We start from the raw sequence: 16,466 nt of genomic DNA, 5'->3' as shown, positions 1-16,466 counted from the left end.
ATGCTGCTGTGAATGAGTGCCGAAAGTTCTTTGGACCCAGGACGCTCATGACAGGTGCGAAGATTCAGTGCATGCACAACAGAAGTGACAGAAGCATGCAGCCGTCGAAAATATTGTATCTCAGAGCTCGAAAGAGAAGCTCTTTCGTCAACTACCAAAACCCCCCAAACGGCAACTTTTCCATCAATGATTGATGTTCCCACAAGAGCCTTGCACTCGCGGTGCACGCAGTAAATGTTTCCTTTAAAAAAAAAAAAAGCTTCTGTACAAGCTCATGGAATAACCATACGCTGTGGGTTGAGCGCGAAATATTATTCGCAAGAAAACATTTGCAGCAAGATGACTACCATCCAAGCAAACGGAAGCGGCCCCTGCCACGCTGCAGGATACCAAAACAAACATGAGACTGACGGAAGCGGTTGTACGCGGTTTCCTTTATCTCATGAGTACATTATTCGCATTCAAGGAGTGTTTTGTTGGTCACTCATAAACAAGATTAGCATTAGCGAATTCCCTGATTCAATTCACGGCGCTAACGTAGCCACGATCATATCACATCGTTCAATACATTTCAGAACTCAATGGTGGGAGGTTTGTCGCTCTAGGTACAGTGGCCAAATGGGCACAGATTGGGAGCACCCAGTTTTAATAGAGGGCATCGCCTGTATTGACATCAAAATGTATGCAGTGCGCAAAATTAACGCGCTATGCTTCTACCGCAATCATGCAAACATAGGTACAAAGATGTAACCCCGCCGCAGTGTCCCTGATTTCTCGTTTCTCTTGCCGTTACTAGCGGTTCACGGTTCAGTTTCGATTCTAAGTCGACCCCCAACATTGGATTGTCAGATTTGAAAAAAATGGGTCGACCTACAAACATGTCAGTACGGTATTCTTTGCTGCAATCACCATCACTTTTTTCAAGTTTGTGTATAAACTGTAGAAGTACTGACCTTATACGAAGGCGGGTCTTGCACAAGTGCAAATACAGCAGTCTGCACATGTGTGTTCTCCGGGAATTGTATTTCATGACCAAGGAACAGGGTGAAAGGTGCATTTGGAACATCTCTATTTCTCACACACAGGTACAGGGCACGGGAGGGGTGCATAGTTCCAGGGTGCAGTGTGGCAATTCGGCATCATCAAGGCACCGCGCCAACACCACGTCCCCAACAACCAGAGAGCGTACACAGAGAAACACGGCGGCTTTCTTGGCAAGTCCAATGTCAAAGGCTCCTTCGAGCAGAGTGGTCGGCTGCCCTGAAACACCACCAAAGCACGGGATCTCATATGCCGAGGCAAGAAGAGGACGCATGCTCGCTGCTGCTTCTGCTGCACGCACGCTGTCAGGACCCCCACGGTGATCGGTGGACATCTCCCGACGGCAGACCATCCTGGGATTTCCAACACTGCCACAATCCACGGCGGTTCTTGCAACGTGTCATCAGATTCTGCTGAAACTCCTTTTTGTTCACGAGGTGGCCTGGGTCACTAGCAGCAACTCGACGGCTGGAGAGCACGCAGGAAAAAATGGAAGGTCTCCCGCACAATTTGGGCTAGTTCGTTGGGCACAATGAGCATTACCAGCCCAGCAAAACAGAAAAAAAGAAAACACTTGTTGAAAACGTTTGGGGCATGAATCTCGATTCCCGAAAGAATTCCCTCCTGGATGCTGTTCAACAGATAAAAGTGTGTTGTCCGCTGCTCGGAGGAGGCCTGACGCAGGGTGCAAACAAGGCTGCCCTTCAACTGCCCACGAGAGGAAGGTGAAGCCTCTGTCCGAGACTTTGCTGGGGGCAAAGAGGAGACAAAACAAATGAAACAAACAAACAGAAACGCTTGGTGGTGGGGTTTGGGCGAGAGGTGAGCGAAGTCCGGAGCCAGCCATGGCGCCGACGCATGCTCGGAGAGCTGGGGGGGCGTGGAGCAACCGTGCCTTTTACTCGAGCCGCAGCAGTTCCACATCGAATGTGAGCACGGCGTTGGGCGGGATTGTGCAGTGTAGTCAAGGAGGAAACAGTACACGTATTTGTTGTCAACACTGTCTAGGAACCACATACAAATGAAACGTGATAATTCAAGCAGTGACTAAATTGTGTCCAATGAATTACTTTACTATACTGTAGATTAGAGAGCGTGAATTATGCATGTTTAAATATGAAATTTCTGCATTGTGTGGAACAAGCCAGACTTGTTTTCATAATCACTCCTTTCAAACTGTGGGGCCGAGCAAATTTTCACTACACAGTTATGTAAAAAAAATCAACTCAAAAGGTTATGTTGACAATAACTACAACACAAAGCACTTCACCATACTGTTGAACTTGGCTCTTTGATTCTAATGTTTCACTATTAGTATATCTCGTGTTATCGAAGCACCTGATGCAATATACACATTTTTCAAATATGCATGTGGACTGCTAGTATAGCACTTGTACTACTCTATCACTATCAGTGGTGCAGCAGTTCAGAAATTTGATAACTCTGAACAGATGAGCATCTGACATGCAGTTTTAGTGAAAGCTTATATAACAGCCCAATTTGAAGGGGCTTCCCTTCAACCTTTTCCCTCTAAACCAATAAAAACTAGGTTTTTAAAGAATACCTTATCAATCTCTGTTAACTTCTGGCTAATCTTTAGTATCCCTTTAACCTGCACTAAGATATGCGAGCGCTTTCACATACGATCTCGATAGAAACATGGGCACAGTAGCTGAAAATCAAACCCTCAAACATGTGCTCAACACCCAAATTCCATGGCCACTGAACTGCTCCAGTGGACCATTCCCTTCCTCTGTTACTATGTTAGAAGTCGGTCAATGACGACTTTCAAAGGATATATGCCAGGGTGGCCCATGGCTCCATAGGCATAGTCTGGAGAGCAGATCAGCTTGGCTCGTTGGCCGACACTCATCTGCATCAAGGAAAGGCATACACACAATGTGTAGCTGTGTCAGTAATGCAAGTATACAGAGAACGAATGAAAAAAAGGAAGCAAATAAAAATGTACAGCCCCATTAACTGAACACGATTCCTAGTCACGAGTCTAGTAGCAGATGTGGCAGATATCTAACACCTGATGCATGTGTTAAATACTACAGATTCTCTGCACTTTTAGCAAATTGACTGTAATAGTAGTGCAACCCCTTTTCGTGGCATGTACAACCCACAAAACTAGGAACCAACAAACATTAGTTAAGCATGGAATGAAGTAGTACACGATTAAACATATAACGCCTGCTATTTAGCACTGCTGTGTTGTATGACAGGAAGTGAGAAGATTTTATTTCCAGTTTATGGATGCCACCAACGCTTAGGCAGACCGTGAGCAGTTTGTCAATGTTCTTTGGTTCAATATCATGTTGATAGCATGCAAAATGCCGAGTGCACCTGAACAACCATTCTGTGCATACAGGTCAAGTGTATTACGGTACAAGTCAACCATGACAGTATTGCCACTGATTACCAAGGCCCGTGATACCTGTGCTCCAACACCTACATCAAAGAGTCTATACAGACAATGCACTACAAGACCACGAGTAGCTGCAATGCCCAATGAAACGTGGAATGTACACAGGAGCACAAAAAGTCTGGCTGAGCCAGTCGCGATCAACAGGTTCGTCACACACTGATGAGCATAATGTTGGTCACACGTCATTAAGCGCAGTCAGCCATCACACCTCAATTTTCGTTCCATTGTCTCTGCATGCACTGATGACCTCTGGTCTTGCCTCCAGCAAACCCTCCCCACCTATGCACACCGAGGTGTGCAACTGAGCTTTGATTGTGTAACGGCTCTACTGAACAGTAACAACTAGGCAGTGCATTACTCATCCGACCAGGGGAAGCAACAGGAACAAATATTGAGGTAAATTTGTATGACTGCATTAAGCTTAACAGTGTGAAAATGACAAATGCAACTTCAAATTCACATTATAACACTGTCAAAGGAACTAAAGGCAAGGGATAACTATGGTAACATAGCTCACATGCACACATCAGAGCAAGGAGTGGCACCTGGGCAATAAAAAAAGAAAATGCAATATGCTCACCAAGCACATTTTTACAGCTGAGCAAAGTTGCCAGAAAGGCTGCCTTTCCCACCTAATAAAGGTCAATTAAAAGTGGTGACATTCATCCTGACCACAACTTGTCATCGTGCACCATTGTGCCCTACATATGAAGGCAACAGGCCACCTCCAAAGAACTCACCTGAGCAACACCCTCGTCCCAGCCGCGAATGACTTCCCCTTTGCCAATGCGAAACTTGAATGGCTTGCCCCTATCCCGTGATGAGTCAAACTTTGCACCATCTGCCAAGGTACCTGCAGATTGAATCAAGCTACCCTGTGAAATTTGAAGGGACAGCATACAGAAGTTGAGTTCTAGTATGATTAGCCGCTTAATATTTTATAATTGTTCCATATTATGTCTAGCGATTAGGAAAGTGCATATATAAAAGGTTTAATTATTACATCACTTATAGTTCCAAAGATGTGTGGTTTGCACATGTGTATTTTAAGCCTGCATCTGAACCATATTCAGAGCAAAAGCCTCCACTAGGATGATCAGCTTTCTGCTTCAATTTTGGTATATTTATAGAAATGAATGAATAAAGATGGAATGGCTATCTCTGTTGGTTAAACCAGCTGAACTAGACAACAGCACTAGTCCATTAAACCAGAATAAATAGACAAGAAAGGTGTGAGAAAGCATCCAGACGGCCAGTTACAGTTACTAGCAGATCTGGGCTTAAGGCTGGCCTATCGAGCAGTGCTGCGAGTAGGTCAGAAAAGCTTAGCAGGTCTGAAAAATCTGGTTCTACATGTTCGGTTTGAAACTATTTGTGTGTGATATACCGAAATAATTTCACAATGCAAATTAAACATTGTAAAGGTATTGGTGTCATTACAAAAGCCATAAACCAGCTGTAATAATCTAGCATTTTATCACAAAATCATAAAAAGTTGGCAGGTATGCGTTGCTGCAGACAATGCCTCAAGACATGTAACACAGCTAAAGGACAATGATAGAACAGTTAACTGACAAATGTTGCAATGGTAACAGAAACCTTCAGAAACTCCTTTTATACTCGGTCGGTCCACTGACCTAAAGTGTTGGATAAATAAACTACAGATAACCACGAAGTTATGCTTCTCACCTTTATATATATATATATATATATGAATATTCCATGCAAGTGAAATTTCACTAGAAACAAATAAAGTCTGTAAAACTAAACATCACACATTTCAAATTTTACAGGGAGCCAGCACACTGTAGACTCACCTGTGTAGTGGACCACAACTGTCTGACCAATTTTTGGGAATGTCTGACCTGCAAACAAAATTATCAACGTAAACAAGGAGGCAACCGCACTATGTTGCATTGAATGCATGTGATAATGCTTAAATGAAAACAAGAGAAAATGAAAGTTATTAAATACTACAGATGACAGCAAAAGACTTGTATACATTTCTTTTAGTTTGTAATATTTGCTGGTGTTGTTTTGAATGTTTTGATGTGTTTAATTTATACTGTTTATTTGCGATTTCTAATTTTCGCTACTTGCTTTAATGTGCGCGATATATCCTCAACCCCTTTACCCGATGTCCCATAGAGGGACTCTTCTAAATCCATAAATGAGGCGGAACCGTGCACTGGAACAAAGTTTTACTTTCCGATTCGACATCAGCGTCACCTTTGGGCAACCAGCAGAGCCACAAATTCTTGGCATTTCAAGCTGCATCACCGTATGTTACCGAGCTGCATTAACATACTTATGCAAAGCCAAGCTGTAGCCAAGCAGATGGTTGACGTTGCAGAGCATTTCGGCACTTACGGCGCTCTGACAACCCGTCTTTTCTGTGGGTACGTATTCAATGATCGGGAAGTAGCAGCTATGTCCAGTGTTTATCCACAGGCTACCAACGTGAGAACAGTTCCATTTTTCAAGTTAGCCGTCGTTGAGTTCCTGGCCACCGATGAACATGTTCACTGGCATCGCAGAACCAGCGGTGTTCCGCATCGTGAACATAGGCGAACGCAGCATGATTGTTCCTCACAGTACGTAACACGAACCCTCGTCTGCGCCAGCGCCGCCGAAATGAGCACTTCCGCAGAAACCAGTCAATGAAAAATGATCTCTAGCGGCGCGGCGCGATCTTCCTGTCCGCGCGCAAGGCCGCGTCAAGCTTGACATCTGAGATCTCCGCATTAAGCATCGAGATTGTACTGCAATGCTACCAGTCACGTAAAACAACAGAAAGGAGGCTCGCACACCGTCGAACCTTAGGTGCAGCATTCGAACATGAGAAACGAGTCCCGTGCAAGTCGTCTGGCTGCCGGCACAGCCCCTTGGTAAACGCTGTGCAGGCATAACGGCGCAGTAACTATCGGGATCGCTTCTTCGCACGATTCAGCAGAACCGATCGGCAAATGGGGATCGGTAACTACGCTCTGGATTGCCTTTCCGCTGGGCGGGCCAGGCCTCGTGGCGGCGTCCCCCCCGCCGCAAGCGCCATGTTGGCGACGCATCAGATTCGCCGGCAGCTCTCGAACACTCACCGTCGCCGGGAGAGATGGTCTGCACTTCAACGCCCATGCTGACGCGGACAGGGGTTCACTGGAGCGCGAGCACAACGCAAACGGCTCGGAACACCGATAACGGCTACAAGCGGTCAGCTACAAGCGGCTGCCCAGGCTGCCAATGCGGTGGCGCAACGAACCAATCAACAAGCATGAGATGGAACGCTCAAAAGAGGGCACAAGCGGCGCTCACTGACTTCATCCGTCCACGAACAGCATGTAACATGGCCTTCAACGTGCGTCACAGATCTGTAAGATCATAAGCAGTCAACAAACACTGACACCAAGCACCACCAAGCACAACATAGGGGAAATTACTTGCGCTTAATAAATGAAATAAAGAAATGATAAATTAATGGAAATGAAAGTGGATAAAAGAAACAACTTGCTGCAAATGGGGAACGATGAAGGTTGTGGGATCGTTCCCCATTTGCGGCAAGTTGTTTTTTTCATCCACTTTCATTTCCCATAATATAATTTATCATTTCCTTATTTCATTTATCAAGCTCGAGTAATTTCCTCTATGTTGTCCTTGGTGTCAGTGTTTGCTGACTTCTTATGATATGACTAATACAAAATCGGGCCCCTCGGTTAACCCCCTTTCTTCCCGTTTACAGACCTGTAAGGTTATATATGCTTACAGGTGCAGGACTATTTGTAAACAAAAACGACGACGCTGTCGCAAGTGAGGTATTCTGTAGGTAAAAAAAGAGCTATTTCAATAGCTATTAGGAAACTTATGCCCCATATTAATTTCGAATAATCCACCCATTTCTTGGCTAATCCCCCATCGTGGGTAGGAGCCACACGCATCACAGGCTACAACAACAAGAGCAGATGCCTGCGTGCAGTTGGCTAACATGCACGTTCATGAAGCAAAGTGAATAGTGAATGTATGCTGACAAGCACGCATCTAGCTGCGAAAAATTACTGCAGAAACTCCCTAGTCGAACTTGCCAGCTGGCGCGTAAACATTCGTTTAAAGCGAAAGCTTGCGATTTCGCCGTGGCGGTGCTTTGATGAGGCACATGACGTCACAACGTGCACCTCGCCGCGGATATTTCTCTCTCTCTCGCTCCCTAGTCACTACTGCGTATGCGCCACTAGTAGCACCGAGCCACAGGTGTTCCGCCGCTGCGCAGCGCCGCGCCTTACCTCCGCCGCCGTTTGGTATGACGTCACACCGCGTACCTCGTCGTTGCGCTCGCCTCCGCTCGCTTCGCCAGCTGCGTCGCATGCCTGATAATATGTCGGAGGATTGAAAAGATGAGCTCGCGTGCGCCGCAACCACAGTTGAGGCGGCAGTATGGACGGCAACAATTCTGATACGCAGGAGGAGGCCTGGAATCGACATCGGAACGAGATGAAGAGGAAAATAATCGCCCAGCAAACAGACGAACAACGCGCCGAACGACTGGCTTAACGCCGTAACATAGCTAGACAACCAGACTAACCTGGACTTTGAATCAAGATTAACCAAGGCTAACCATGCTATGAATTAGCTTTCGCTACGTATATCCTGGCATAGCCGAGCTAAGCCACTGCCATTGTTTTATTGCGAAAGCAATACTGCTCGAGGTTTCTGCTCTTGGCCGTCGTCCCGGAGAATCCACCATTGACCTTTAGCGTGACCTATGTGTGACGTCATACCAGCTGTGGAAAAGCAGGGCCCCAACTCGGCTCGTCGCGATCGTCCCAACGAATCCTCCATGCTGCAGCTGCATGCCGCTGCCGCGAGGGGCGCTCGCTGTACATGACGTCATGCCAGCTGTGGAAAAGCGGCCCCCCAACTCGGCTCGTCGCAGTCGTCCCAGCGAATCCTCCACGGTATGTTGGATGATGTGTATAAGGTGAAGCTGCAACGATGTGCTGCAGCTAAGAAGTGGCGGCGTGCGGAAGAAACGGATGAAGAGCGGGAACGTTTAGCTAAACAGCGTGCATATTATGCAGCCAGGCGAATGCGTTCAACATCTCTTGATCTGGGTGCTACAAGTATCTGCATGCATGCTCTCAATGTTGACGCGACTTTGGCGACACCTGATCGTTCGACAGCAAGCCTTATGGATGCTTTAAATGGCGACGAGACTGCATCTACACGTTCGATGAGCAGTATGGAACACTACAACCTGAACAGAAGATTGCTTTCGCAATCCACTAGGCTTAGCCAAGCTAAGCCTCTGCCAATTTTTTTTTAGTCTCTCACCTTGTAGACACACATCTCTGATGTATCCGAATGAGTCTGGTCGTATGATGTCAACACTTGTTTAATTAATTCATTAGGACTGATTAATTTAGGCACTCTACCCAATCTTCAATGTTAAATTAATTTAAGCCTAATTATTTTAAACCATGCTAATTAAGGCAACCTAAAATTATTTTATTATCCTCACTATTCTTTATTACCCTTAATTAATTGTCATTATGTTTGAGTAGTAGACATAAAGCATTCTCATATATGCCCCTATAGGACTCCATGCATACCTATGGAACGCATCATGTCACGAGTTACAGGCGGATGGACAGACAGATTTCTGAGGGAAGTAACCCTAATGCTTACGTATTAAAGGGGCCCTGAACCACTCTTTTTCGAAGGGGATAAAGGCATTTGAAGTGAAAATAGGCTATTTCAGAAATACTTTGCCGCAAAAAGTACTTCAATGCATTCAGCAGAAGTGGTGTTATTGCCAATCAAACACGGCATTCGCCATGTTTTCATTCCTTCTTCAATGCCTTGCACTGCAAGGGCTACGGCGGAATCGGGTGTGCCCACAACGCTCCGCCTTCTAAATGTCACCAGTTCAAATTTCATTTTGGATGTTAACGCAGATGACACGACTTCCGCTTTTGGTGCCTACGACGAAGCCAGATGCGATTGTCCTCAGCGAGCCACAGTGCGCTGAACCATTGGACTCGTGGCGGCACCCCACAGTTGCCGCGGTATCTACACTGCATAGCCAACCGCAGCTACCTATAGCAGCCGCACATGGAAATCCACTTTATTACGAAATAAAGCGTCCAGAAAAGAGTGAGGAGCGGCTTCTGTTTGAAAAGAGAGCGTTCCGCTTGGGAGCCCCAAGCACCGCGTGGCTGAGTGTTCACAGCAGTGTATGCTACCTGCGGACTATGTTAATTCACCAATACTGAGTGGTGGTTCAGGGCCCCTTTAAAAATGTGGTGACCTCAATCCAATAGTGAAACGGCTTTTATAAGTTTATCATTGGACTCCTTTCCTTCTAACCAGATGACAGAGGAACACTTCACACAAAGTAGCACAGAATGTACCGGGTGCAAAAGGCAGGAGTTTGTTAATCTGCAAGGGCCTTGTAAAATCTATTTGTAGGAAAAAGATTGACTGTCATATGAGAAAGAATGCCAATTTTGGCCCTCCTATCAAACTGACTAAATCACAAAGTGTCAGTATCTTGCATTGCACAAATGGCACAAATGACTACATGACAGCAACATCTTAAGAATTGAGAAGCTTGGATGAGTCAGTAATGAGCACAGCGATGAAGATTTGCTGAAAATTTCTGCAGTTGAAAGTCTGCACCATATTTGCGTTTCTTGTGTCATCTTCCTCATTGCATTCATTTTATTACTGGAGGTGTTTAACATGAAGAATTCACAGAAGCAAAAAAAATTTCACACATTTTGCAATATAACACACCAGTCTTGCTCTGATCAAGAGTGTTTGAAAGAACTTCACTTGCATGTCCCATTTCATATGATTTGTCAGTTAATTATAGACCTCCACCAGAAAATATCTTATTAGCATCATATGATTAAGATCAGTCGTACCTTATCAAAAACTGAAATTTCTATTGGTCTTATACAATATACATGGGACCAATAGGAAAACCTACAGGCCCGATGGCAATGTGTACAGGTCCCATAAATATTTTTGCCTGTTCCATATCAAGGCAACACAATGTTTTATAAGATAACTAAAGTACTCTATGCGCCCCAATTGAAGAAATAGAAACAGCGATATAAACTTCTATTCGACAAATAAAATGCTTTATATGTCCCAATAGATGCAGTAGAAGTAGTGAGCATGATCTAAACTTGTATTGGTAGCGTTGCTCAGCAAGAAGCCGGCCAAGCAGACGTGCCAATCAAGAATGAAGGAACAGAAGGCATCACTTTAATAAAGTAATTGTGCATTCCAAGCTGTATATTGATACTGAGGATATTTAGATACCATATGTTGTTTCACTGCGCAATTTCATAGAGATCAGAGCTCTGGACACCAGCATATCGGTATGGTTAGCACAGATGGGGCTATATATAGGCCACAATTCAGGTGCTGTCCTAGTGTGAACGTCCGGAGGGGTTTGCTTAGATAGCTTCGGTTTAAAATGAACATTTTGTGCACCTCTGTACAACAAACCACTATGGCACACTAAGCTTCTATCTACACCAATACACTTGTAGGCTATCAGTTTTATCTGTGTAGTGTTAGGTCTATTTCATAATCCAATAGACCAATACAGGCTATACCTTTTACCAGTCAGTCAGGTCTATGGTATTATAGACCAATACAGACTGCCAGTTTTATTAGTGTATCATATCTATTGCATAGTAGAATAGAAACTAGCTTTATTGGAGAGAGAGGGAAAGACGTTCAATGGTGTATCAAGCTTATCTTTTGATAATCAAATAAGATGAAACGTATAGAAACCAATGAAATACTTCTATCAGAATTTTCCCTTGGTTACACTGCTGAATTGATCCACTTATGACAGTGAAATAATGACACATACAGACTAGTATAAAAGAATTTCATTTATTAAGAACCAGTACAGGCACTATGTGCCTCCGGCCTTATGCACATGCAGTTTAACTGTGCTTCACAAACCAACATTTATTTACACAAGAGGTGCACACAGGAAGTGCAGAACAAGCATGAAAGATGCAGATGCATTTCACAAGATGAAAAGTTGAATAATCTATGAGAGAGAGCTTTAGCTTGGGACCCAGCCCTGATTTACTTGTTCAAACACACATGAAACACACACATGCACTCCTTAAGCACAAGCTCTACTAATTTGAATTGTATTTATCGCAGTTGCCAGAAGTTAAAATGTGGCGATTGTTGATGGCAGACTCATTTCCGCCCAAAATATTCAAGCAACATTGCTGTAAATGAACTTTTAAAATATGAAGCATAACGTTCGCAACTCTGGAACTTTAAAAAAGAAACACAATTGCGTGAACAGTCTATCGGACATCTAAGGTGAACAAAAGGATATGTTATAAGCAATATTTACTTGAATTTAAGCTTATACTACCCAGAAATTGTAAGCTTCAAGGATGAACTTTTCTTGGATGTAAGATGATCAGACTATCAACAAAAGTAAAGAGCTGTACATTCTTATATGCATCATGCTGCTCACAAATCTTCTAGTGGTCACGCATGACACATCAAAAGCTTGCTTTCCATCTACATAATCATCATGTGACTGCTTCTCAATTTGTGTTACACAACATCTGTCCTCAGTTCTAATTCTATGTATGAAATGCACCACTATCTAGTTTGCCACTAATGTTTCGCGATGCACAGGTGGTGTGACAGTACCAGTCAGGCTTAATAGGCACACTTCACAATCGGTCAGCCCTTTACTGTAATGACATAGTCATGGTCCTCAAGCAGAATCTTAGAGGCACCATCAATGCTTGCAGCTCAGAGGGCAATTGCAAAGAAATTTCATTTGGCTAAATAAGTCATAAATGTGTAGCGCATACTCTTGAAGCAATTTTGGCAACGCTGCAGGGCAGAAAATTGTCAAATTTTCTTATTAGCAGCTTTTAATTAGCACATATGCAGATGAAATAGAAACCTGGTGGTTAGCAGATGCAACAGAAATCTCAGATTATGGCAGCCAACATATTCAGCATGCCATAAGCACCACCTAACTTCAACATTCTCAACAGCTGGCGTTCAACATTAAGAGTCCTGTGTCACTTTCAACAAGTGTTAACAGCATCTTTTGTTTTACGATTTTGATATCAAGAACATAAATTTTCGTTAGCTTCTAAAATATAAAATATTGCACGGAGGGCACTCTGCCTACACCATCTAAAATTAGGCTTATTATGCAGACCAAAGTTTCATTGCATTTGACTTTTACCTATCTAAAAACTTGACTTGACTTGACTTCAATTGACATAGAAATGATAATTTGTGAGCAGGAATCGCTAATTCCCATAAAGAAAGCCATGATTACATGTAATTTATATTAAATGTGCCTGCTACAAGTGCTCTAACAGATTCACTTTACAGAACTGTGACATCTGTTCCGAGAATAGATTTAGTCGTAAACTTGATCCTTTAAATGCAACAAATTTAATTCAAATCAGTTCAGCAGAAAAGTGATATATATATATCTCACATGCATTGGAGCAAGAAAATTGGAGGTGGGCTCATGATAAAGATTCCTCTTAAAGAGACACTGACAAGAAATATTAAATTAACCTAGACTGACATGACAGAGTACATACCCAGAATGGAACAGGTCATTACAACAATGACCAAGAGCTTGGTATGACAGAAAGTGCATAAGAATGATAGACTGGCAGTATAGAAACATTAAAATCCTCGTGTCAGTTTCTCGTGCCATCACAGAAATTGGCAGCGAATGCTTAGCACTATGTATTTAATTTATTTACAACAAAAACAAGGTTGGACTGCACTTGGAACTGAAGATAAATTCCACCAAGCAAATTTTGTGAATGTACCCAGCTCAGAAAGCGCACATATGTTACCATGTACGTTTTATCAGAAAAAAACGAGATATGTATTATCACAGAATTATTCTGTTGCCCAATTCGTGCTTGCAGTATCAGAGTTAGTGCATCTCGAATGCTTTAGCCACATGTAGAAAGGCAGGCCCATCGTGCCAGTGTGTAGGGATAATTCTAGCCCATTCTCTGACTTGTGCTGTTACGTCAAAGTAAAATAACGTGTACGATGACTCCCCTATAAACAAGGAACAAGATGGTAGTCAGATCATTAGTTTCGACAACACCTGACTGTGCTTATAGCTATCCCAATGAATAGTTTCCCTCCGACTTAGTTTTTTGCCTGCCTGCCGACTGGCTGGCACTTGTCACTACGACGTGACATGCCAAAATAGGATACTGCGAAATCTGTGACACTGACATGACATCATCAACAATGCATAAGGGCAAAAAGTTCAGGACAGGAAGTTTGACCCCGTCTCTTTTCGCTGTTAATTGCAACCTTTCTTCCACCAAAAAAATGCACAAATGGAGTTCTGAAAAAAATAATAATCTACAAGTCCAAGTTAGTTAAGTGTTTGTTTTTAGTGTGCCTTTCATCACTGATTCCTGAAGCAGCTGTCTCCTCGATGTTGAGGTGGGTGATGAAGCGGAGCCGACGCTGCAAGGCTGGCCGCAGGTTGCGGATGCTCCTCTCAATCTCTGTCTTGATGGAGTCTCCAGTGAACATGTACTTGATGTGGTACCTAAGGCGCACGCTAGTCAAGGACAAGACACAACTACAGGACCTGTCTTTCAGAGTGCAACACCTCTGACATTCAAAGAAATGGTACAAGGGCAAGTGCTATTGAGCTAAATGAAAAAAATTGAATCAGGCTTTTCTTAACGTTTTCTTGATGTCAGAGGCACATAACGCTTGAAAATGTATATTCTGTAAAAAAAACAAGCAATGGCACTGCTGTAAAGTCCCTACAATTGTTTTCCGTCGTGACATAACCAGTCAGCAGTTACTGTTTTGTTATGTTTGCATGTCTGCTCCTTGCATCAATGACTAGACTAAAGACAGCTAGACTGGGACATTAAAAGAAATTTCATCTGTTGAATAGGGGCATATCTGTTGGCACCAAACATATTAGAATTTAGAAACTGGCTCACCAAACAACATGCAGGTTCAAACTAAATGGTAGGACATGATTAAAATTATCAGTGCAATTTTGATATAGCAAACATGGATATTACAAAGTAAATCTAGAATGCATCTCACCAATATGTATCAGCATGTAAAGAATTTATACTTGGACCAACAGATATTGTATATAATTAAGATATTCTTGTGCCAAATGCCACTTGGTTATACTGAGCTTCAACTGCTAACACTGTGAAGAATATACTTAGTCACAAACAACATGACAAGCAGTTGCATGATGATGATGGTGTAGAGGTGACAAAGGAAGTTTAATGCACAATGCGAAATCACTTCAACATTCTGGTAGTTATTGCCAGTTCTTGTTTTGTACTGTTAATTATAGTGTCTTTGCACATTTCATTGTTTTTCACATGCACACTTTATATGCATATGACATACTATATATGATACTGTTCTGAAAGGACTAAATGGGCTGAATATCTGCACTGTTGTACAAGTCTAGTCTTCACTGTGTTAGTTCACTGTAATCAGCAAACAAAGATCAAGCCAGTTTCCAAAGGGCAAGGAAATTGTATTGCCTAAGTGAATGCTCACTTTAAAGTACCTTGTGATTTATAATGAGACTATCTATTTATCAGTTGCTAGTACGCACAGTGCACCGTACCGCACTGTGAGCTTGCTACTTCTTCAGCAACAACAATAACTAACTGCTTGTTAACGAAAATACGCAGCAAACATATCTTGTCCTACAGGTAGTAAACAATGGCCCTAGACATATCCCCTTTTGCATAGCGATAATGAAAAGACAGTCAAGAAGATCCAGGAAAAGGATACAGCAGATCAGTGATCTGATCAATATAGTTCAGCTGCTCACAATTTTTATCCACATTTTCCAGCATTTCGTACAGCTCCATGGTGATCTGTGATGAAGAGAAAAGATTGAACAAGTAGATCTCAGTTATCCCACTTGAACACAAGACACTCTAAGATGGAAACCAGCTACAACAAGCTCACTGAAAGACATGCTTACTCTGGTACACCAGCTCGCCTGCAGTATATATATATATATATATATAGTTGAAGAAACGAAGGAGCACACTTACGAAAATTGCATTTTTAATGGTTGAATCATTAAAAATGCAATTTTCGTAAGTGTGTGCTTTCGTTTCTTCAACTACCTATGCACCGGACCTACAGAACTTTTCCTTATATATATATATATATATATATATATATATATATATATATATATATATATATATATATATATATATATAAAGCAAGAGAATGGGAGACAGACACAATCCATCTGCAACTTTGAGCCATTAACTGTGATGAGCAGTTCTAATTGAAGTTGTTACTTCACTCATTGCTTTTACATGGCTTTCATTATCAGCCTCGCATTAGCAAGACACTCCAGTTCAGACCTGCATCGATTCTCTCGCAGCATCACAATGCCTTTTAGTGTTTAAATAAAACGCTTCACTCTGTTTGCATTCATTTGCGGTGCGGAAATCAAAGTTAAAGAAAAATAAAAGAAGAAGAAGAGACGAACTATATGTCCCAACTCACGTCCATGACAATCCGCGACCTCTCGCTGCCCATGCGCTGGAAGAATGGGGCTACCAGGTGGCACAGAAAAAGAAACTGCTCCTCAGTTTTGACCACTGGCTTGAACCGGTCACGCATGATCCTGAGAAAAGCAAAAGCAAAATGAAACGGGTTTCTTCAATAAACTTTAAGGACCAGTAAACCCTTTCAGCCCATGTGAGCCCTGTGGAATGCACCTGTGAGTGCAATGCAGGAAACCAGCGCCGGAACTTTCCCATCAGACAGCAACACCAGAATACACAACCTGGCCCGGCAAGTGAAGAGAGCATATTTGTAAGTTCAGAAATAGCAGAAGTTGTAGTTTTATCAGTCCTGTGCTGTCCGTTAGCATAGAATGCAAGGCTTCTCAGGGTGTGTTGTACCATCGCAAGCGAAAGTT

The 16,466-nt window shown here is 42.9% G+C and overlaps 3 protein-coding genes across 4 annotated transcripts in view; all 3 read right to left on the bottom strand.

Moving 5' to 3' along the window:
- Positions 1 to 1,040, bottom strand: part of LOC126527130 (sodium- and chloride-dependent glycine transporter 2-like) — a 107,095-nt gene extending 106,055 nt beyond the window's left edge. Inside the window, exon 1 of one of the 2 annotated variants that reach the window (XM_055068574.1) lies at positions 954 to 1,040. The gene's annotated coding sequence lies outside the window, so the exon portion shown is untranslated. The remainder of the gene's footprint in view (positions 1 to 953) is intronic. The other variant, XM_055068571.1, reaches the window with a different exon arrangement.
- A 12-nt stretch (positions 1,041 to 1,052) lies between these two features.
- Positions 1,053 to 6,752, bottom strand: Fkbp12 (peptidyl-prolyl cis-trans isomerase Fkbp12). The gene is made up of 5 exons (XM_055068581.2): positions 6,568 to 6,752; positions 5,290 to 5,337; positions 4,213 to 4,325; positions 2,841 to 2,914; positions 1,053 to 1,994 (listed from the first exon to the last, which is right to left on the bottom strand). Exons 1-5 carry the CDS (start codon positions 6,602 to 6,604, stop codon positions 1,940 to 1,942), a joined length of 327 nt encoding a protein of 108 aa, XP_054924556.1. The 5' UTR covers positions 6,605 to 6,752; the 3' UTR covers positions 1,053 to 1,939.
- A 4,606-nt stretch (positions 6,753 to 11,358) lies between these two features.
- The window catches only part of MED23 (mediator complex subunit 23), a 46,231-nt gene continuing 41,123 nt past the window's right edge, over positions 11,359 to 16,466 (bottom strand). The window contains exons 30-32 of the mRNA XM_050174877.3: positions 16,049 to 16,169; positions 15,311 to 15,396; positions 11,359 to 14,075 (exon numbers count right to left, since the gene is read on the bottom strand). Coding sequence (XP_050030834.1) covers positions 13,883 to 14,075; positions 15,311 to 15,396; positions 16,049 to 16,169 — 400 coding nt within the window. The 3' untranslated portion in view covers positions 11,359 to 13,882. The remainder of the gene's footprint in view (positions 14,076 to 15,310; positions 15,397 to 16,048; positions 16,170 to 16,466) is intronic.

Source organism: Dermacentor andersoni, chromosome 9 (genome assembly GCF_023375885.2).
Source record: "Dermacentor andersoni chromosome 9, qqDerAnde1_hic_scaffold, whole genome shotgun sequence".
NCBI classification, from domain to species: Eukaryota; Metazoa; Arthropoda; class Arachnida; order Ixodida; family Ixodidae; genus Dermacentor; species Dermacentor andersoni.
This window is presented reverse-complemented; position numbering and strand designations above follow the sequence as displayed.

What these genes read in the sequence shown, in the direction of transcription:
- Fkbp12 (XM_055068581.2), bottom strand. Translation starts at nt 6,604, where the DNA reads ATGGGCGTTGAAGTGCAGACCATCTCTCCCGGCGACG. An exon ending in AGTTGTGGTCCACTACACAG is followed by an intron (nt 4,326 to 5,289) that starts GTGAGTCTACAG and finishes TTCAATCTGCAG; the next exon opens with GTACCTTGGCAGATGGTGCA. An exon ending in GCCATGGGCCACCCTGGCAT is followed by an intron (nt 1,995 to 2,840) that starts ATATCCTTTGAA and finishes ACTACACTGCAC; the next exon opens with AATCCCGCCCAACGCCGTGC.